The 22246-nt window shown below is 39.9% G+C and overlaps 1 protein-coding gene across 1 annotated transcript in view; it reads left to right on the plus strand.

Moving 5' to 3' along the window:
• Positions 1 to 21288, plus strand: part of SPAG17 (sperm associated antigen 17) — a 241938-nt gene extending 220650 nt beyond the window's left edge. The window contains exons 44-48 of the mRNA XM_065927103.1: positions 7305 to 7441; positions 13697 to 13881; positions 16082 to 16142; positions 18866 to 19010; positions 21149 to 21288. Of these exons, the coding sequence (XP_065783175.1) occupies positions 7305 to 7441; positions 13697 to 13881; positions 16082 to 16142; positions 18866 to 19010; positions 21149 to 21288 (668 nt within the window). The remainder of the gene's footprint in view (positions 1 to 7304; positions 7442 to 13696; positions 13882 to 16081; positions 16143 to 18865; positions 19011 to 21148) is intronic.
• Positions 21289 to 22246: the final 958 nt, after the last annotated feature.

Below are 22246 nucleotides of genomic sequence, written 5' to 3' on the forward strand. Positions count from 1 at the left end.
AAGCTAAAAGAGTAGGAGGATGGTGATCTAGAGAGGGAAGCTTAAAACAGAGGTTTGGAAAGTGGTAAAATGATTGGTGTTGGCAAGGACAAAGATATGACCATGGGAGTTTCTGAGGTGGAAAAGAGAAAAGATGAAGAAACAGGGTGATGGAAAAATCAGAGAGGACAGAGTTATCTGGGGATGTCACCAAGAGAGATGAAGGGGAAGACCGACTAAGGTGTTGGAACTGCAGTGAATCAAGGGAATGTTTGAGGTAGTCAGTGATTGACAACTACTTGGAGATGTCATAGGTATTATTAATAATAAAATAGTCTGATGGCATGAGCTTCAAAAGAATGGGAGTGCTTGAAGGAGGGAAAAAATGTTTTGAAACTAGAGAAACACCTACAGCACCCCTTTTGTTGTTGTTCAGTTGCTCAGTCATGTTGGACTCTTTGAGACCCCATGGACTGCAGCACACCAGGTTTCCCTGTCCTTCAACTCCTGGAGCTTGCTGAAACTCATGTCCATTGAGTCAGTGATGCCATCCAACCATCTCATCCTCTGTCGTCCCCTTCTCCTCCCGCCTTCAATCTTTCCCAGCATCAGGGTCTTTTCAAATGGGTCAGCTCTTCACATCAGGTGGCCAAAGTATTGGAGCTTCAGCTTCCGCATCAGTCCTTCCAATGATTATTCAGGGTTGATTTCCTTTAGGATTGACTGGTTTGATCTCCTTGCAGTCCAAGGGTCTCTCAAGAGTCTTCTCCAACACCACAGTTCAATAGCATTGATTCTTTGCACTCAGCATTCTTTATGGTTCAACATTCACATCTATACCTGACTACTGGAAAAAACATAGCTTTGACTATACGGACCTTTGTTGGCAAAGTAATGTCTCTGCTTTTTAATATGCTGTCTAGGTTTGTCATAGCTTTTCTTCCAGCACCCCTACATACTGAAATACTTGATCTAATAGAGACAATAATGTGATTCTACTGTAAGTGGTAAATTAAATTTTAATATAAACAATAAAGTTTAAAGAAGTTCAGAGTAGGAAGAGATTAACACAAGCAGCGGGGAAAGTTTTATGGGAGAGGTGATTTAAAGAATAAATAGAGTTGCATAGATTTTAAGATTTAAAATGGAATCACCTGAGACAGCCCTCATTTCACTTGAGGAAACTGAAACCTAGAGAAAGTCAAGCAACATTGAAAACCTGGGACTCTGCCAAGGCCAGAAAATGAGTTTTTTGACTCTGAATTCTCAGTAGTTTATTATACTGCCCTCCAGATGTAGGGAACAGAGAAGAGTATTTTATACTGAAAAAAAGAAAGGAAAGAATGTGTTCAAAGCTTGAGTAGAAATGAACTGGAAACAAATATAAGTAGATTATTCTTACTTGGTAATAGTACAAGAAGTGCTTGGAAAATACAGTAGAATCAGCTAGAGGAGATTTGGATTTGATGAAATAAAAATGAACTTGACAGCATTCGCTGTGATAACACTGTGAAAAATCCCATGGCAACGTAAACCAGTTTCGGGGGTGTGGGCCGACTGTGCAGCCTGCTCTGTACTGCAGGAGGCGTGTTCTGGGCTTGGCACCAGGCCCCTGAGATCTGATGGTGTGCTCTCATGCCAGCCCCACATTCAGTGACACCACATTGAGAACTTGAGTCAGCCTCAGTGAGAAATCAGCAAATGCCACAAACGTGCAAAGTACACCAACCAGGGCAGTTTTTCTCCAGGGAGGCAGTTGTTAAGCCCTTTTCCAGCACACCAGTAGCAGCAGGGAGAGCTTGGGTGTATTCCACTCCTGCAATGAAGGGGCCCCGGCCTCTGTGGCTGGCTGCCTTCAGGGAAAAAGGTTGGAGCTCAGGAGAGGTGGGTTGCAGACTGCCCCCCTCAGTCAGTTCAGTTGCTCAGTCATTGTCTGACTCTTTGTGACCCCAAGAACTGCAGCACGCCAGGCTTTCCTGTCCATCACCAACTCCCAGAGCTTACTCAAACTCATGTCCATAGAGTCGAGGATGCCATCCAACCATCTCATCCTCTGTCATCCCCTTCTCCTCCCTCCTTCAATCTTTCCCAGCATCAGGGTCTTTTCCAATAAGTCAGTTCTTCACACTGGGTGGCCAAAGTACTGAAGTTTCAGCTTCAGCATTAGTCCTTCCAATGAATATTCAGGACTGATCTCCTTTGGGATGGACTGGTTGGATCTCCTTGCAGTCCAAGGGACTCTCAAGAGGCTTCTCCAGCACCACATTTTAAAAGCATCAATTCTTTGGCGCTCAGCTTTCTTTATAGTCCAAATCTCACATCCATACATGACTACTGGAAAAATCATAGCTTTGAATAGACAACCTTTGTTGACAAAGTAATGTCTCTGCTTTTTAATATGCTGTCTAGGCTGGTCATAGCTTTTCTTCCAAGGAGCAAGTGTCTTTTAATTTCATGGCTACACCATCACCCTAATACCAAAACCAGACAAAGGTGCCACAAAAAAAGAAAACTACAGGCCAATATCACTGATGAACATAGATGCAAAAATCCTTAACAAAATTCTAGCAAACAGAATCCAACAACATATTTAAAAGATCATACATCATGACCAAGTGGCTTTATCCCAGAAATGCAAGGATTCTTTAATATCTGCAAATCAATCAATGTAATACATCACATTAACAAATTGAAAGATAAAAATCATATGATTATCTCAATAGATGCAGAAAAAGTCTTTGACAAAATTCAACATCCATTAATGATAAAAAAAAAAAACTCTCCAGAAAGCAGGAATAGAAGTAACATACCTCAACATAATAAAAACTATATATGGCAAATTCACAGCAAACATTATCCTCAATGGTGAAAAATTGAAAGCATTTCCCCTAAAGTCAGGAACAAGGCAAAGGTGCCCACTCTCACCACTACTATTCAGCATAGTTTTGGAAGTTTTGGCCACAGCAATCAGATCAGAAAAAGAAATAAAAGGAATCCAGATAGGAAAAGAAGAAGTAAAACTCTCACTGTTTGCAGATGACATGATCCTCTACATAGAAAACCCTAAAGACTCTACCAGAAAATTACTAGAGCTAATCAATGAATATAGTAAAGTTACAGGATATAAAATTAAAACACAGAAATCCCTTGCATTCCTATACACTAACAATGAGAAAACAGGAAGAGAAATTAAGGAAACAATACCATTCACCACTGCAATAAAAAGAATAAAATACTTAGGAATATATCTACCTAAAGAAACAAAAGACCTACATATAGAAAACTATGAAACGCTGATAAAAGAAATGAAAGAGGACACAAATAGATGGAGAAATATACTGTGTTCATGGAGTGGAAGAATTAATACTGTGAAAATGAATATAATATCCAAAGCAATCTATAGATTCAATGCAATCCCTATCAAGCTACCAACGGTATTTTTCACACAACTAGAACAAAAAATTTCACAATTTGTATGGAAATACAAAAAACCTCAAACAGCCAAAGCAATCTTGAGAAAGAAGAATGGAACTGGAGGAATCAACCTGCCTAACTTCAGGCTCTACTACAAAGCCACAGTCATCAAGACAGTATGGTACTGGCACAAAGACAGAAATATAGATCAATGGAACAAAACAGAAAGCCCAGAGATAAATCCACGAACCTATGGACACCTTATCTTCAACAAAGGAGGCAAGAATATACAATGGAGAAAAGACAACCTCTTTAACAAGTGGTGCTGGGAAAACTGGTCAACCACTTGTAAAAGAATGAAACTAGAACACTTTCTAACACCATACACAAAAATAAACTCAAAATGGATTAAAGATCTAAATGTAAGACCAGAAACTATAAAACTCCTAGAGGAGAACATAGGCAAAACACTTTCTGACATAAATCACAGCAAGATCCTCTATGACCCACCTCACAGAATATTGAAAATAAAAGCAAAAATAAACAAATGGGATCTAATGAAACTTAAAAGCTTTTGCACAACAAAGGAAACTATAAGCAAGGTGAAAAGACACCCTTCAGAATGGGAGAAAATAATAGCAAATGAAGCACCAGACAAACGATTAATCTCAAAAATATACAAACAACTCCTGCAGCTCAATTCCAGAAAAATAAAAGACCCAATCAAAAAGTGGGCCAATGAACTAAACAGACATTTCTTCAAAGAAGACATACAGATGGCTAACAAACACATGAAAAGATGCTCAACATCACTCATTATCAGAGAAATGCAAATCAAAACCTCAATGAGGTACCATTACACACCAGTTAGAATGGCTGCTATCCAAAACTCTACAAGCAATAAATGCTGGACAGGGTGTGAAAAAAAGGGAACCCTCTTACACTGTTGGTGGGAATGCAAACTAGTATAGCGGCTATGGAGAACAGTGTGGAGATTCCTTAAAAAACTGGAAATAGAACTGCCATATGACCCAGCAATCCCACTCCTGGGCATACACACCAAGGAAACCAGATCTGAAAGAGACATGTGCACCCCAATGTTCATCGCAGCACTGTTTATAATAGCCAGGACATGGAAAGCAACCTAGATGCCCATCATCAGACAAATGGATAAGGAAGCTGTGGTACATATACACCATGGAATATTACTCAGCCATTAAAAAGAATTCATTTGAATCAGTTCTAATGAGATGGATGAAACTGGAGCCCATTATACAGAGTGAAGTAAGCCAGAAAGATAAAGACCAATACAGTATACTAACGCATATATATGGAATTTAGAAAGATGGTAACGATAACCCTATATGCAAAGCAGAAAAAGAGACACAGATGTACAGAACAGACTTTTGGACTCTGTGGGAGAAGGCGAGGGTGGGATGCTTCGAGAGAACAACATCGAAACACGTATACTATCAAGGGTGAAACAGATCACCAGCCCAGGTGGGATGCATGAGACAAGTGCTCAGGGCTGGTGCACTGGGAAGACCCAGAGGGATCGGGTGGAGAGGGAATTGGGAGAGAGGTTCGGGATGGGGAATACATGTAAATCCATGGTTGATTCATGTCAATGTATGGCAAAAACCACTACAATATTATAAAGTAATTAGCCTCCAACTAATAAAAATAAATGGAAAAAAAAGACAGAAAAAAATATATATATACAAGCAACTCCTGCAGCTCAATTCCAGAAAAATAAGCGACCCAATCAAAAAGTGGCCCAAAGAACTAAACAGACATTTCTGCAAAGAAGACATACAACACATGTTAACAAACACATGGCTAACAAACATGTTTAACAACACAGGCTAACAAACACATGAAAAGATGTTCAACATCACTCATTGTTAGAGAAATGCAAATCAAAACCATAATGAGGTACCATTTCATGCCAGTCAGAATGGCTGCTATCCAAGTCTACAAGCAATAAATGCTGGAGAGGGTGTGGAGAAAAGGGAACCCTCTTACACTGTTGGTGGGAATGCAAACTAGTACAACCACTATGGATAACAGTATGGAGATTCCTTAAAAAACTGGAAATAGAACTGCCATATGACCCAGCAATCCCACTTCTGGGCATACACACCAAGGAAACCAGAACTGAAAGAGACATGTGTACCCCAATGTTCACTGCAGCACTGTTTATAATAGCCAGGACATGGAAGCAACCTAGATGCCCATCAGCAGATGAATGGATAAGAAAGCTGTGGTACGTATACACAGTGGAATATTATTCAGCCATTAAAAAGAATGCATTTCATCAGTTCTAATGAGGTAGATGAGGGAGAAGGCATAGGCACCCCACTGCAGTACTCTTGCCTGGAAAATCCCATGGACGGAGAAGCCTGGTGGCCTGCAGTCCATGGGGTCACTAAGAGTTGGACACGACTGAGCGACTTCACTTTCACTTTTCACTTTCATGCATTGGAGAAGGAAATGGCAACCCACTCCAGTGTTCTTGCCTGGAGAATCCCAGGGATGGGGGAGCCTGGTGGGCTGCCATCTGTGGGGTCTCACAGAGTCGGACACGACTGAAGTGACGTAGCAGCAGCAGCAATGAGGTGGATGAAACTGGAGCCCATTATACAGAGTGAAGTAAGCCAGAAGGAAAAACACCAATACAGTATACTAGTGCATATATATGAAATTTAGAAAAATGGTAACAATAACCTTATATGCAAGAGCGAAAAAGAGACACAGATGTATAGAACAGACTTTTGGACTCTATGGGAGAAGGCGAGGGTGGGATGATCTGAGAGAATAGCATTGAAACATGTATATTATCAATTGTGAAACAGATCTCCAGTCCAAGTTTGATGCATGAGACAAGTGCTCAGGGCTGGTGCACTAGGATGACCCAGACAAATGGGATGGGGAGGGAGGTGGGAGGGGGTTCAGGATGGGGAACACATGTAAATCCATGGCTAATTCATATCAATGTATGCCAAAAACCACTACAATATTGTAAAGTAATTAGCCTCCAACTAATATAAATAAATGGAAAAATAAAATAAAAATAACAATTTCATGGCTGCAGTCACCATCTGCAGTGATTTTGGGACCCCCCAAAAAATCTGTCACTGTTTCCATTGTTTCCCCATCTATTTACCATGAATTGATGTGACTGGATGCCATAAGGCCCATCTCAGCCTACACTCAGAACTGGCTCAGTCACTTAGACATACATTTGTGGGTCAGAGCAAGTGACCCACCTAAGACTGAACTTAGAGTCAGTGGACAAAGAAATGTGCCCCAGCTACAGGGAAGCCATGCTCAGAGATGAAGTAAATGAAGCCATGCTCTGAGAGGAAGTAAAAAAAAAAAAAAAAAATTATTGTGTATAAATACTACGGTTGACTTCAGCATAGAATCAGGGAGGGAACCATTACTGGTTCTTCAGTTGTGTGAAGTCTGGCCATAATTTCAGCTGATACCACTAGTTGACTATCCTAGGTGTTCAAATACTAAAATTCCTCTTTATCAGTTGATGACCAGCTGCTGCTTCAAGCCCCTCAAATACCCCCTCTTCTATCCCCATCCTTAGGGAAGCCCTAGGTAAGTTCAGTGAATAGTAATTCATCTATTATGGGAGGTGGTATTGGGTTCGATGCCTGGGTTGGAAAGATCCCCTGCAGAAGGGAATGGCTACCCACTCCAGCATTCTTGCCTGGAGAATTCCATGGACAGAGTAGCCTGTCAGGCTGCAGTCCATGGTGCCGTGGAGAGTATACAAGCTTTCTAAGAAGAAAAGAAAATGTCCCAAGTGGTTCTGTGTTCTTCTGCGCCCTGGTATGACCTTGAATGTCTTTGGAAACAATGTTCACCTGGTGTAATTTCAGTCTTCTCTCTAACAGAACCAGAATCGTGTATGCCTCTGAAAATTCCAACCCAGTCATTGCTGCAGGATGTGGCAGGACAAGCAAGAAAAGAGAAAGTGAGGCTACCTCACTACTTGCTGAGTTCCAAGCCCAAGTCTCAGCCTCTCGCAAAGGTAAAATGAACTTGGGAATAAATCTGCCAGAGCCAGTTAGAGTTTTATATATTCCGGGTTGATTGAAGTTACTGATTTCCAGCCCCCATGTAACTGCTATTTGATATATGAACCATCTCAACATGAAGGGCTTCAGGTCACACAGGGGTAAATCAAGGCAGTGCTTTGCTAGAGCCAACTCATAGGCTCACGAGAGGAATTGTATGAGCCAGCTGTTAAGCCATCACTAGCTTGTAGTCGGCAAGCTTCCGTGGTGGCTCAGTGGTAAAGAACTCACCTGCAGTGCTAGAGACTTGGGTTCAGTCCCTGGGTCAGGAAGATCCCCTGGAGAAGGAAATGGCAATCCACTCCAGTATTGTTGCCTGGGAAGTCCCAGGGACAGAGGAGCCTGGATGGCTGCAGTCCATGGGGTCGCAGAAAGGTTGGACATGACTTAGCGACTAAATCACAGCCAGTTTGCAGTCAGCTGTGCCTGGAGTTCTTATGCCATAGAAACTGGCAGATGCTACTGAAGAAGGTTCTTTTCCAAGAGCCAGTTTACCAGCCCACTGCTGGCTAAGAGGATCATTCGGCACTCTTCTCATGACTCTTAGGATAAAATCCAGATGACTTAGTGTGACTGCAAAGCATGCCTCCATTTGCATCTTTCCCCTCACGCGTTTCCAGACTCATTATACCTCCTGCATTGTGGCCTTCTATCAGTTCTTTCAAAGTACCAAACTCCTTCCTCAGAGCCTCTAAGGTCCATCTCAGCTGTGTCGGAAAACTTTCCTAGAGCCCACCAACCAAGTTTTGATAGTCATCCTTTAGAAATTTCATGGCAAATGTGGAGAATGTACTGCAATGTGTATAGTTGACATATGGTAGGAGTGCTTCTCAAACTTTAATGTATATGTGAGTTATTTCGAAACCTTGTTAAAATATAGATTCTGTCTCACTGAATCTGCTGTGAAGCCTGAGATTCTGTAGTTTTAACACGCCCCCAGGTGAAGTCAGTTCTGCTGACTTGGGAAATAACCGCATAGGGCAATGGTTCTCAATTTGACTGTCAGCATCGGCAACACCTGAGAACTTGTTATAAGTGCAAATTCATGGGCTCCATTCCAGATGTACTAGTGGAGAAACTTGGGAGGTGGAGTCAGCAATTTGTTCTCAGTAGATGGTGCTTCTCTGCAGAGCAGGTTTCCCTTATCTTTGTAGGCCCTTCCCCTCTGCACCTACCTATTTTCTACTCCAGACATCCCCAACCTCCAGGATCTAATGCCTGATGATCTGAGGCGGAGCTGATGTAATAATAATAAGAATAAAGTGCACAATAAATGTAATGCACCTGAATCATCCAGAAACCATCCCTATCTACCCCTGCCCCATCTGTGGAAAAATTGTCTTCCATGACACTATTCTGTGGTGCCAGAAAGTTTGGGGACCGCTGCTCTACCCCACCCCATCCCAGACTTACTAATGGAGAAACTCTGGGAGTGGAGTCAGCAATTGGTGTCTTAACCAGTCCTCCCAGTGGTTCTGATGGAAGTTAAAGTATGATAATCACAGGCACAGAGGGAAGAGCACCAACTTTGGAACCAGGTAAACTTGAGTCTGAAACTTTAGTCTGCCATTTACCACTTCAGCAAGTTATCTGTCTTCCAGTTCTCTGAACTTGAACTTCCCTATCCTTAAAGCCTAAAATACTTCCTTACTGTGCTGTGATAAGGATTACATAGACCATAAATGTTCATTTCCTCCCCTAGCCAAGCAGTAATTTTCCTCCAGTGACAGAGCCTTTATTTACTTGAAATATAATTGACATATGATATTATGTTAGTTTCATTTGTACTACATAGAGATTTGATACTTGCATACATTATGAAATGGTCACCATGAGTCTGGTAACCATCTGTCCCATACAAAGTTATTACAGTATTATTGACCATATTCCTTATATTACATTCTTGTGCCTTATGTATTTTATAACTGGATGTTTGTACCTCTTAATCCGCTTTACCTATTCCATCCCGACAACCCCTTCCTTTTGGTCAACCACCCATTTGTTTTCTGTATCTGAGTCTACTTTCATTTTGATTTCATTTGATTGTTTTGTTTTTTAGACTCTACATATGTGACATACAATATTGCCTTTTCTTTGAATTATTTTACTTAGTATAATTCCCTCTAGATCCACCCATGTTGTTGAAAATGACAAGACATCTTTTTTTACGGCTGAGGAATATTCTGTGTGTGTATATATATATATATATAAGATATATGTATAATATTAATATGTAGTATATATATCACATTTTTTTTCTATTTGTCTATTAATGAACATTTAAATATATGTTACTGTCATATCTTGGCTATTGTAAATAATGCTACAATGAATATTGGTGTGGATATAATTTTTCAAATTAGTCATTTTATTTTCTTCGGGTAAATATCCAGAAGTAGAATTGCTGGATCATATGGTAGTTTGTGTTAAATTTCCTTTATGCTGTTTTTCATAATGGCTGCCCCAATTTACAATTTCATCAACAATATATGAGGATTCCCTTTTCTCCACATCCTTGCCAACACTTGTTATTTGCTATCTTTTTGATGGTAACCATTCTGATAGGCACGAGGTTGTATCTCGTGTTTTTGATTGGCATTTACCTAGTGATTAGTCATGCTGAACATCTTTTCATGTATCTGTTAGCTATCCTATATGTATGTCTTCTTTGGGGAAAAAAAATTTTTTTTCAGGTTCTCTGTCCATTTTTTAATTGGGTTGCTTAACTTTTTGATGTGAGTTGTTTGAATGTTTTGTATATTTTGGATGCTGCTGCTGCTAAGTCACTTCAGTCATGTCCGACTCTGTGCGATGCCAGACGGCAGCCCACCAGGCTCCTCTGTCCCTGGGATTCTCCAGGCAAGAATATTTTGGATATTGACACTTTTATCTGATATATTGTTCACAAATACACTTTCCCATTCAGTACTGCAATGTATAATTTGTTGATAGTTTCCTTCACTATGCAAAAAGTTTAGTTTGTTGTAGTCTCATTTGTTTATTTCTGTTTCTCTTACATGAAGAAGCAGACACCAAAAGAAAAGTTACTAAGATTGATGCCAAAGAGCATATTGTTTATGTTTTATTCTAGGAGTGTTATAGCTTCAGGTCTTGTATTTATGTATTTAATACATTTTATGTATTATTTTTGGATATGATGTGAGAAAGTAGTCCACTTTGATTATCTTGCATGGAGCTGGTCCAGTTTTCCGAACACCATTTGTTAAAAAGGCTATCTTTTCCTGTTGTAATTCTTGCTTTTGCCATAGACTAACCCTAAAAGCATGTGTTTATTTACAAGCTTCATCATTATATAATGTCCTTATTTGTCTCGTTACAGTCTTTGTTTTAATAGCTACTTTTCCTGATGTAAGTATTGCTACTCTGGCTTTCTTTTTGTTTCCATTTGCATAGAATACCTTTTTCCATCCCTTCACTTTCAGTCTGTGTCTTTAAATCTGATGTGAATCTCTTGTTGGCAGCATTTATATGGGTCATAATTTCTATCCATTAAACCACTTTTTGTCATTTGATTGGAACATTTAGTACATTTACATTAAAGTAATAATTGATAGGTATGTACTTATAAACATTTTGTTCATTTTTTTCATGTGTTTATAGTTCTTTTTTTGTTCATCCTTCTCTTAGACTCTTCCCTTTGGTTACTGTTTTTAGTGTTATGTTTGGATTCCTTTCTCTTTTTTGTGTGAGTATATTTTATAGGTTTGTGGTTACCATGAGGTTCATATATTATAACATATAACCATATATATATATATATATATATATATACACACACACACACACACACACATATATATATATATACACACATACATACACATGATAATTTTAAGTTAATAATCTCCTGGGTTTGAATGCGTTCTAACAACTCTTCATCTTTCCCCTTACACACACACATTTTTTGTTTTGATGTCAGCTGTGTTACATCTTTTTGTTTTCTGTACCCCTTAACTCCTCATTGTGAATATATATAATTTTACTGCTTTTATCCTTTAACCTTCTATCCTGCTGGCTTTACAAGTGGTTGATCTACTACCTTTACTATGTATCTGTCTTTATCAGTGAGATTTGTCCTTGCATAATTTTTGTAATTATACTTGTGACCTTTTCTCTTAGAGAAGTCCCTTTAACATTCGTGTAAAGCCAGTTTAGTGGCACTGAACTCTCTTAGCTTTGTCTGCAAAACTCTTTATCTCTCTTTCAAACATGAGTGATAGCCCTACCAAGTAGAGTATTCTTGATTGTAGATTTTTCCCTTTCATCACTTTGAATGTATTATGTCCCTCCTTTCTGGTCTGTACAGTTTCTGTTGAAAAGTCAGCTGATAGTCCTATGGTAGTTTTCTTGTACATAATTAGTTGCTGTTCTCTTCCTTCTTTAAGGTTCTCTCTTTGTCTTTAATTTTTGGCATTTTAATTACTTTGTCATGGAATGGGCCTTTAACGGTTAGTCATGTTGGGGACACTCTGTGCTTCCTGGACTTGAATGTCTGGTTTCTCCTCCCAGGTTAGTGACATTTTCAGTTGTTATTTCTTCAAGTAAGTTATCCACCCGCTTTACTCTTCTCCATCTAGGTCCCCTGTGTGCAAACGTTAGTATGCTTGATATTGTCCCAGAGGTCTCTTAAACTATATTTATTTATTTATTTTTCTTTTTTCTTTTTTTCTGTTCAGCTTAGGTGATTTTTACTACTGTGTTCCAGGTTGCTGATCCACTCCTCTGTATCATCCAAACTACTGTTTTGTTTCTAGTGCAATTTTTATTTCAGTTACTGTATTCTTCACCCCCGGTTATTATTTTTTATAATTTTGTTGAAATTTCCACTGTATTTATTCATTCATCTCCTGAGTTTAGTGAGCCTCATTATGATCTTTTTTTTTTAATTTTTATTTTATTTTTTTTTCCAGTGGGCTTTGTCATACATTGATATGAATCAGCCATAGAGTTATACGTATTCTCCATCCCGATCCCCCCTCCCACCTCCCTCTCCACCCAACTCCTCTGGGTCCTCCCAGTGCACCAGGCCCGAGCACTTGTCTCATGCATCCCACCTGGGCTGGTGGTCTGTTTCACCATAGATAATATACATGCTGTTCTTTCAAAACATCCCACCCTCACCTTCTCCCACAGAGTTCAAAAGTCTGTTCTGTACTTCTGTGTCTCTTTTTCTGTTTTGCATATAGGGTTATCATTACCATCTTTCTAAATTCCATATATATGTGTTAATATGCTGTAATGATCTTTATCTTTCTGGCTTACTTCACTCTGTATAATGGGCTCCAGTTTCATCCATCTCATTAGAACTGATTCAAATGAATTCTTTTTAACAGCTGAGTAATATTCCATGGTGTATATGTACCACAGCTTCCTTATCCATTCATCTGCTGATGGGCATCTAGGTTGCTTCCATGTCCTGGCTATTATAAACAGTGCTGCGATGAACATTGGGGTGCACGTGTCTCTTTCATTATAATCTTTATCTTGAACACTCTATTGGCTGGATTGCTTACCTCTGCTTTGTTTAGTTCTTTTTCTGAGGTTATGTGTTGTTCCTTTGTTTGGAACATATTCCTGTGTCTCCTCATTTTTCCCAGTTCTCTTTGTTTATTTCCATGTGTTAAGTAGGTTGGTTACACTGTCTGATCTTGTAGAAGCAGCTCATGTAGGAGATGTCCCATGGGCCCAGCATCCTTTTTCCCTCTGGTCACCAGAGCTGTGTAGTTGAGGGGTGTCCTTATGTGGGCTGCATGAGCCTTTCTGTTGTGGTAGGGCCTACTGCTGTGGGCATGCTGGAGGCAAAACGGGCCCTTACTCAGTTGTCTGCAAGGCTGTGTCTTGTGTGTTGACTAAAGGCTGGTTGTAGGGCAGGGGAGGCTTGCTGCATGGTTTGCTGTGTGGCCTGGGGGTGGGGTATGTGTGTAGAGCCAGAGCCTTTTTATTATCTTGCATGCTAAGTTTCTTCAGTCATATCCAACTCTTTGTGACCCTATAGGCCATAGCCCACCAGGCTCCTCTGACCATGAGATTTTCCAGGTGAGAGTACTGGAGTGGGTTGCCATTACCTCCTCCAAGGGATCTTCCCAACCCAGGGATCAAACATGAGTCACTTATGTCTTTATTATATTGGAAATGGAAAATAGAACCATTTTATTATGTTTTATTGCTTTTTTTCTTTTTCAATGAAGGGGCAAGATTCTGTTGGAGGAAGAGTGAGAACATCCTCTGTGGCATCTGCTGCCATTAACAATATAAATGCATCTCCCTTTGGATTCCATCTTCTCCCACCCGCAGTGAAATTTGGAGTGCTCGAAGAAGGACACACTTATGCCACCACTGTAAAGCTCAAGAATGTTGGAGTAGACTTCTGCAGGTGAGGCCAAGGCTCCAGGTGTATGCTCAGATCACCTTCCCTTGCTCTGTGACTTTTCTTTGGTAGCCTACATCAGTGAATGCTTATTGGACTGAACTGTAATTACACCTGAACTCTTGAATCTTAGCATCATTCATTCAGTCATTTACCAATTCATCCATTCACTCATTCTTCAACAAATAAGTATTTCCCAAGCCTCAATTATATAGTAGGTATTTCTTTACATGCTGCTCAGTCATGTCCAACTCTTTGTGACCCTTTGGACTATAGCCCACCAGGCTCCTCTGCCCATGGGATTCTCCAGGCAAGAATACCGAAGTGGTTTGTCAGTTTGATAACCTCCAGGGGATCTTCCCAATTTGAGGGTTGAACCCACATATCCTGCATTGCAGGCTGATTCCTTACTGCTGAGCCATCAGGGAAGACCCATTTATTTGCCTTACTATTAATGATTATTCTTACTTTAGTAGGAGCACCTCAAGACCTGATATGTCCCAGAAAAAAATCAAAGGGAAGTTGTACAAGTGTTACAATAAATAATACACAAAACAATAACTAATGTGGAAAACTTGAAAGTCCATTTCCCAAATCTACCACCAACTATAACACCAACTAATATTTGTTGACACTCTGTGATCTAAACATAATTTTAATTATGTTAATTGTGCATGATTGAGGCAAAAAGGAAAAAAATTAACCCTTAATCATCAAGGTCACTTTGACTCTAATGATGTGACTCGAAATTGATAGCAAATAACTTAACTCACAGTCTGTATTCCCAATAGAAAATATACCCTATCTGGCATGAAGTGACAAGAAAGTCACTTCGTCCTTCATTTCCAGGTCAAAACCAATAGAATCTTAGAGTGTGTATAGATCTTGGAGACTGTTATGATATAAAGGAACTGAGTAACTTGTCTTAAAAGGTCTTATAGGCTTCAGCAAGGGTAGATCTCCGATCCCCTGAGTGCCAGTTCATTGGAGCACCTTGCTTTATCAACACAGCTGTGGTCACTGCTTCTTGTGGGAAATCAGTCCTTCCCACTGGGTCCATGTATCATACATCTATTCCAAGACAATTCCCAATTACAAAATTTCCTCTGTACTATTTTGTAGTAAGCATCAGGATTGTGGGGAACTTTACCCCCATAAAAATGGGATACACGTATATTTCAGAATGCAGAGTTATTCTCAGTGTCACTAACAAGTTCTTTGAGAGCATTTATGATTCTGGACTCAGGATTGGAAGTTAGACAGCGCATAGCTACAGGAGCATCTGATTCAGAAGATCACTGTCCCATTTTAGTTGAGGCATGTCCTCAACTTCAGGGATCATGTTCACTTCCTTGGAAAAAACTTGATGAGGACATCACACCACCAGATCAGACATCATTGCTTTTTGGGGTTGTTGCCACAAAATGGGTGGGAAGAAATAGAGAGTCAACCTCAAACTTCATTAAACTCACCCAAGGAGACCCTGTGTGTCCAGTACAGAATTTTAGTTTTATACATTTCACTCCTCAGCTTGTTCAGTTCAGCCACTACAGGGCAGATAGCAAAGCGGATGGTAGAGGGAACCCAGGTGGGGTCAACATGGAGACAGACTGCCCTTGGCATTTTAATTTACTCCAGGTCTTTAACCTTCAGGCAGAGCCTACAAACCACAGGAAGGGGAAGAGATCAACAAGTACCATGTGTTAGTCCAGGGCTTTTCAAGTTCTCCTACATTTTCTGAGCCTTTTCTGTTTCTCTTCTCGCCAAACATGCAAACCCCATACCACGACAGAGCAAGACTGGCTCCCATGCTCCACTGCTTTCCAAAAGAGCCTTTATTCTTCAGCTTAATGATCTGGCAGTCAGCATTTGTGTTCATGCTGGCGGCTACGCTGCAGTGCGCACGCCAACCAAATATTCACAACCCTCTGCCCAGGCCCAAGCTGCCTGTCAGCATCCGATAACAAAGGGTTTAAACCCGGTTTGGAGTCAGTTTGACGCCGATGAAAACTATTGGAAAGGCAGTTGTGAAACAGGCCCCAGATTCTCCTTCCAACTGGATATTAGACTGTTTTTCTACTAGTCTGGACCCCCTGCTCCCGTGTAGCCAATATTAACACCTTCCTGATTTTATTACTTCCCAGTTCATTTGTGCTCATGTTTTTCATTATGGCATCAATTTATTCCCATCTTTCTTTCCTGATAGGTTTAGGGTGAAGCAGCCTCCACCCAGCACTGGGCTGAAAGTGACTTACAAACCTGGACCCGTAAGTCCATGTGCTACGTGTTGTGTGTGTCCATATGTATGTGCATACAGATATGTATATGTTTCCAGTGAAGTGAGCTTTTACGCCATTCCACCAATTTGGTTTAAGCCATTTATAAGTCAACTTTTTCTAGTATCATAAGCAACAGGTTCTTGGCACTGGTACACTCTCTGGCCATTGTTACTTATTTTTTGTAACAACCATAAGCACTCCTCTGCATAAGTAGAATTAAACTTCCAGCTATGGAACCATTTCTGAAGTTCACTGCACTTGCCCCAATACTGCAGTTCTATACTGTTGTTTCAAAATACCTTTAAAAAAATTAAAATATGATTTAACATGCATTTGGTAAACTGACTACCTAAATATACCCTGTGACAAATCCTTCTGCAAAGTGAAAAGTCATTGGAAAAAATAAATACTTCATTCTTTACATTTTATGTAAATCTGGTCTGCTCTCCTGGTATTTGTCAGAGAATAGTAATGACATATTAAGACATAGTACCATGTTTAAATTAACCATCTGTCTCATTTCTCCAAAAATCTCTGAAAATGTGAACTCTAAAATGTCAAACTGTTCTGATTTTATTTGATACATTATATTTAGTATAAAATGTGTATTGCCGCTTACTTCAAAATATAATTTCAGAGGTATAGTATGATTAAACAAGAGGTTATCTCAAAATATAATAAAATCACACTCATCAACCTTGACTTTTACCTCTTGGTCAGTGTATCATCTTTTGCTTTAACACTCTCTTGCTTTGACAAGAGTGTTAACAAGCTTTGTGCTCCTCTCATATGCCAGCGATAGTGCCAGGCTACAAGAGATGTTAAAATTGAGTGAGACACATAAGTATACAAAGCAGGCACATGGCGGGCACTCAAGAGATGTGTGACTGAGTAACAGATGGTATAAGGAAGACTGGTAGATAAATGAACCATTCATCGGCGATGGGGACTGCACAGGCTCATGGGAACTCTAAGCAAGTGCATCCAGTCCCATAACCAGCACAGGGTGCTGACTGAATCCCGAGATCTTAAAGCAGTCACAGTTGCTATGTGTTGACACAGAAGAATCTGTTGGCTGTAGCACAAAGTCAGTTGCTTTCTTATAACTGTGCTACCAAGCAGCTCTGTGATGTTGGTTAATCCTCTGCACCTTGCTTTCCTCATCTATAAAAGAAGGAGCTTAGACTGATCATTTCTTAGCCCTCTTGCAGCTCCAATATCTTATGATCTATAAAACAGTAATATGCCGGCTGCAGTTCCAAAACAGAAATCCTTTTGGGGCTTCAATCAACTAATTTACGAGTACCTCTCTGAAACACTTCATCACTGTCCCATGTCAGAATTTCAGAATCTGCACAACATAAAGCAAAAACACCGTTAAAGCAAGCTTTTCTCCCACTGTTCTGGGAAGTTAGCAAATCTTTTTCATTTTAAGTAGGGATTAGGCCAAAACCCTAAATGACTGCTAGATCAACCTTTATACATACTAAAAACCCAAACTAACTCTATACCTTTTTTCTTTCTGATGGTAGTTTTGGCTCTGGCAGAAAAATGTAGCCTATAGACTTCTCTGTATCTAAATCTCACCCTGTTCAGCTTGGTTCACTGCCAGCACTACATGAATGCACTCCAACCCGGGTAGACCTGTGTTATGGCAGCCCTCCAGCTCCCCTCGTGCAGCGTCATCCCCCAGTCCTGCTCCGACTGTTGGGCTTGGAGGGCTGAGGGCCTGGTTCTCAGAAGCTGCTGGATACCCTCCAGCACGTGGACGTCCACAAACACGGCATTGAAAAAACGGAAACGTTTTTCAATTCTATTATTTATAAAACCCAATTGAAGAAAAAAAAATTTATATTCATACCTAATTGCTTTCCATGTGGTAGTTTCTGATTTATTTTTTCCAGATAACTGTTCTCACATTGGCTTTTTAACCCACCTCCTAGGGAGGTGACTTCCAAACGTAAACAACCCTTTCTTTTCTGACTTAGTGTTCTTTTCAGGGGACAAGGCAAGAAGCCCATTCCTTGCTGTGTTTCTCCTTCATGGTATATCAGGTTTCTTTTTTGCTGATACATCCTCTTTCATGTATCTTTCAGATCTAACCAGTTTGGTATTTAAACTAATTCTGTCTCCCTCTACTGGTTTTGCCATGTTACAAGTCCTACAGTAGGAATATGATAAACCATGGGGCATGGGCACGGGAATTGTGGGATTCACCCAGTCTCTTAAATTTAAGATTAAATTTATGTTTACCTTTGATTAAATTTATCTTTGTTTACAGAGATGACAATAAATAGAAGCTTGCTACTGATATTCAAGAAATAGCACACTTACAGACATCATAAAAGTTTGCCCTCCGGCACCCTGGCATTTAGTTTCCTGATGCTTTTTCCTAAACGGCACCTGACTTTCTCCTTCAATTTATCCTGGGTCTCACTTACTCAATGGAAAACTAATCCATGAAGTAATTCTTCTAATTATTAGTAATTCTTAGTAATTCTTCTAATTAGAATTAGAAGAATTAGTAATTCTTCTAATTAGAATTCTTCTAATTCTTCTGGCATTCTAAAAATGCCGGAACAGCAGCATTCGTTTGTGCCAAATTGATAGATGAGGAAGCTAGGTTAGAGAGTTTGAATAACTTGCTCAAAATCATGTTAAAATTTTGAAGTTCTGTATGTCTGATTCTAAAGCTCTATTGTGCATTTCAGGTGGCAGCTGGTTTGCAGGCAGACCTGAAAGTGGAATTATTTGCCATGGCTATTGGGGAGGATGGCGCCAAGGGATTGGCACATATCTCTCACAAAATAGAGATTATGACTGAGCATGATGTCCTGTTCTTACCTGTGGAAGCAAATATCCTTTAAAGTTCGATTTGAGTCACCACATATAGTGTAAAAATTACATTTGAGCAAGAACACAGAAGTCAAAATGGTGTTTCCTAATCCCCTCACATCTTCCCTCTATAGCTTCATTTATTCTAGTTTAAAAACCACAGAGTTAAATTTCTTAGGACAAAGACTTGTGTCTTCATTCATTTTTGAAAGCACCTAGCAAAATGCCTGACACATAGCACATGTAACTTTAAGTTGGATAAACCTCAATATTATTGGCCATCTCTGGGATATCAAACAATCAGAAATTTTTAAAAGAGCAAATCTTTTTCTTAAGGAAAAAACCTGGTCATCTTTTTGGGGGATAGGAGATACCTTATTATAGAAACCAAATGAATAGGCATTGAATTGCACATACATTCCTTCAAATTGGTATCTCCTGTATGTAGAATATACAGACACCAAAAACCTATTATATGCAATGTACTATATGAAATATTTTATCAAATATAAAAGTGAAAATTGAACTCTATCTTAAAAAGCTACATAAACTGGTAGCAGGAATAAAATTTTCACACTTGATTCCTGTATTGTAACTCCAATAGTATGAATCATATACTACTTTGTGTTATAGGTATATCTATTTGATATTTGAGCTGGATCTTATAGAATACAAAAACTTTTGATGAAAAGAGACTTAAAATAGTAAGAATGAACAAAACTAGCAACAGGAAAGCTCCAATTGTTCAGGAGGGTAAGCAGGGAGTTCAATTTGTTGAAAGCTTAGAGTAGTAGTAATATAGTGGCAGCAATATCCAAAAGAAGGTGAAAGGATAATCAAGAACAGAGCTGAAGGGTTAATCTTGGCAAGGGAGAGAGTAAAGATGACCAAGGGTCTAGATATTCTGAGGTGAAAGAGAAATTAAGGGAAATTGTGTCAGATGATCTTGATTGCAATAGAAGTGGAGTTGTATTCATTTGTTTATGGTCTTCCCAGGTGGTTCAGTGGTAAAGAAACTGCCTGCCAATGCAAGAGACTCAAGAGATGCAAGTTCAATCCCTGGGTCAGGAAGATATGCTGGCAACCCACTCCAGTATTCTTTCCAGGAAAATCCTATGGACAGAGGATCCTGGTGGGCTACAGTCCAAGCCGTCACAGAGTCAAATATGATTTAGCAACTGAGCATGCATTTTCATTCTTTCAAAGATCATAAGTGTCCCTAATGTGCTAGATATCAGGGATACAGCAATGAACAAGAGACAAATCTCTGCCTTTATGTAGCTTACATTCCAGTAGGAAGACAGACAATAGACAAAATAAGTGAATTGTGGACTCTAATGGTAATAAGTACAATGTAAGAAATAGAAAATGTAACATAGGAAAGGAAGTAGATGGAGAAGGAAATGGCAACCTCCTCCAGTATTCTTTCCTGGAAGATCTGATGGACAGAGGAGCCTGGTGGGCTACAGTCCATGGGGTTGCAAAGAGTTAAACATAACTTAGAGACTAAACAATAGCAACAACATAGGAAAGGAAGTACAGGGAGCGTTAAGGACTGAAATTTAAAATGAGTAGTCAGGAAAGACCTCCATCAGAAGGATTTCCCCCTCTGGGAATTATGTCCTCTTCATACAAGTTATTAGATGCTGAATCTAATAACTGACTAACTGAATCCCTGCTGCTGATCACAGCAATTAAATCATTCTGCATTTATTCTAATAAAATTTCTATTTCCTTGCTTACGACTAGAGACCATCTGTCTGGCACATAGAGATGGGAAAAGAGTTTTACTAAATCTTTAGTCTACTTCCAGGATCAACAATGATAGTTCATAGCCCATTTCTCAAGATCTATTCCCTCTCCTTCGTATCAAAAAAGCGTGAAATCTGCATGTTGATGTGGTCTGGGACCTGGTTATGGTGATTGATGATGCCTATAGAAAGGCCAGTCACGTAGCAGAGAAACATACACTAGAGGGGACCAAAGAAATTCCAGATCAATATCCATCCTTCATCCTCTAAGCTTGGCATATAGAATTTGCATTAAATAGAAAATACCTAAAAGTGATCTGATGATGCTAAAGATTCTAAGATATTATCTGAGTTTGCATATACAACTCATTTGTTCATGAAAATAATAGTCCTTAATGGGTATTTTACCAGTTTTAACAAGCAGCAATTATGAGAAGAGACCAAAAGATTTTCCCCAGGGAAAAGAAAATCCCATGGTCCAGAGGATTTCTACAATTTCTTCCTCTGCACTCGGAGTCTTCATGTCCCGTAAAATTTCTCCACATTAGGAGTCAGGTAAGTAATACATTTGTAATTTGATTGTCATCCATTCAAATTTGAGGCCTTAGACCTCACATTTGTTCTCATCTTCATTCAGCCAGCAACCACTGAGCCACTTAGTCTGGTGGAATTAAAATACTTGTTTTTAATGATGATAACAGCTACCCGTTTATACTCATTATCCATCTAATCCTCATACTATTACAAGGTAGATACTTCCCTCACTTTATAAATAAGGAAACTCAGGCTCAGAGAATCTTTAAGAAGTAAAAATCTAACTTACTTAAGTGTGATTCTAAAGTTTATTCTTTCAAGTGCTATTTTTGACATTGATCTGACGTTCCAAGGGCAGAAACACCAACAGCAGGATGCCCTTCTGTACTTGAGAATTTACAGTTAGGTCAGTGGTTCTCACATTTTTTGGACTCAAAGACTCCTTATGTGCTGTGCATAGCCTCTCAGTCATGTCTGACTCTGCAACCCCGTGGACTACAGCCCGCCAGCCTCCTCTGTCTCTGGGGATTCTCCAGGCGAGAATACTGGAGTGGGTTGCCACGCCCTCCTCCAGAGATCTTCCCAGCCCAGGGCTCAAACCCAGGTCTCCCGCTTGCAGGTGGGTTCTTTACTGATTGAGCCTTCAGGGAAGCCCATATATATGCATGGCTGTGCTGGGTCTTCATTGCTACAGTTTTTCTCCAGTTGTGGCAAGCAGGCGCAAGCATAGCTAGCCTATGCACAGTCTAGCTGTGGTGCATGGGCTTTTTATTGTGGTGGCTTTTTTTGTTGCAGAGCACAGGCCCTAGAACACGAGGGCTTCAGTTGTTTCAGTTCCCAGACTCTAGAGCACAGGCTCAAAAGTTCTGGTGCATGGGCTTAGTTGTTCTGTGGCATGTGGGATCTTCCCGGACCAGGGCTCAAACCTGTGTCTCCTGCATGGGCGAGCGGATTCTTTACCACTGAGCCACC

This window comes from Muntiacus reevesi, chromosome 1, assembly GCF_963930625.1.
Source record: "Muntiacus reevesi chromosome 1, mMunRee1.1, whole genome shotgun sequence".
Lineage (NCBI taxonomy): Eukaryota > Metazoa > Chordata > Mammalia > Artiodactyla > Cervidae > Muntiacus > Muntiacus reevesi.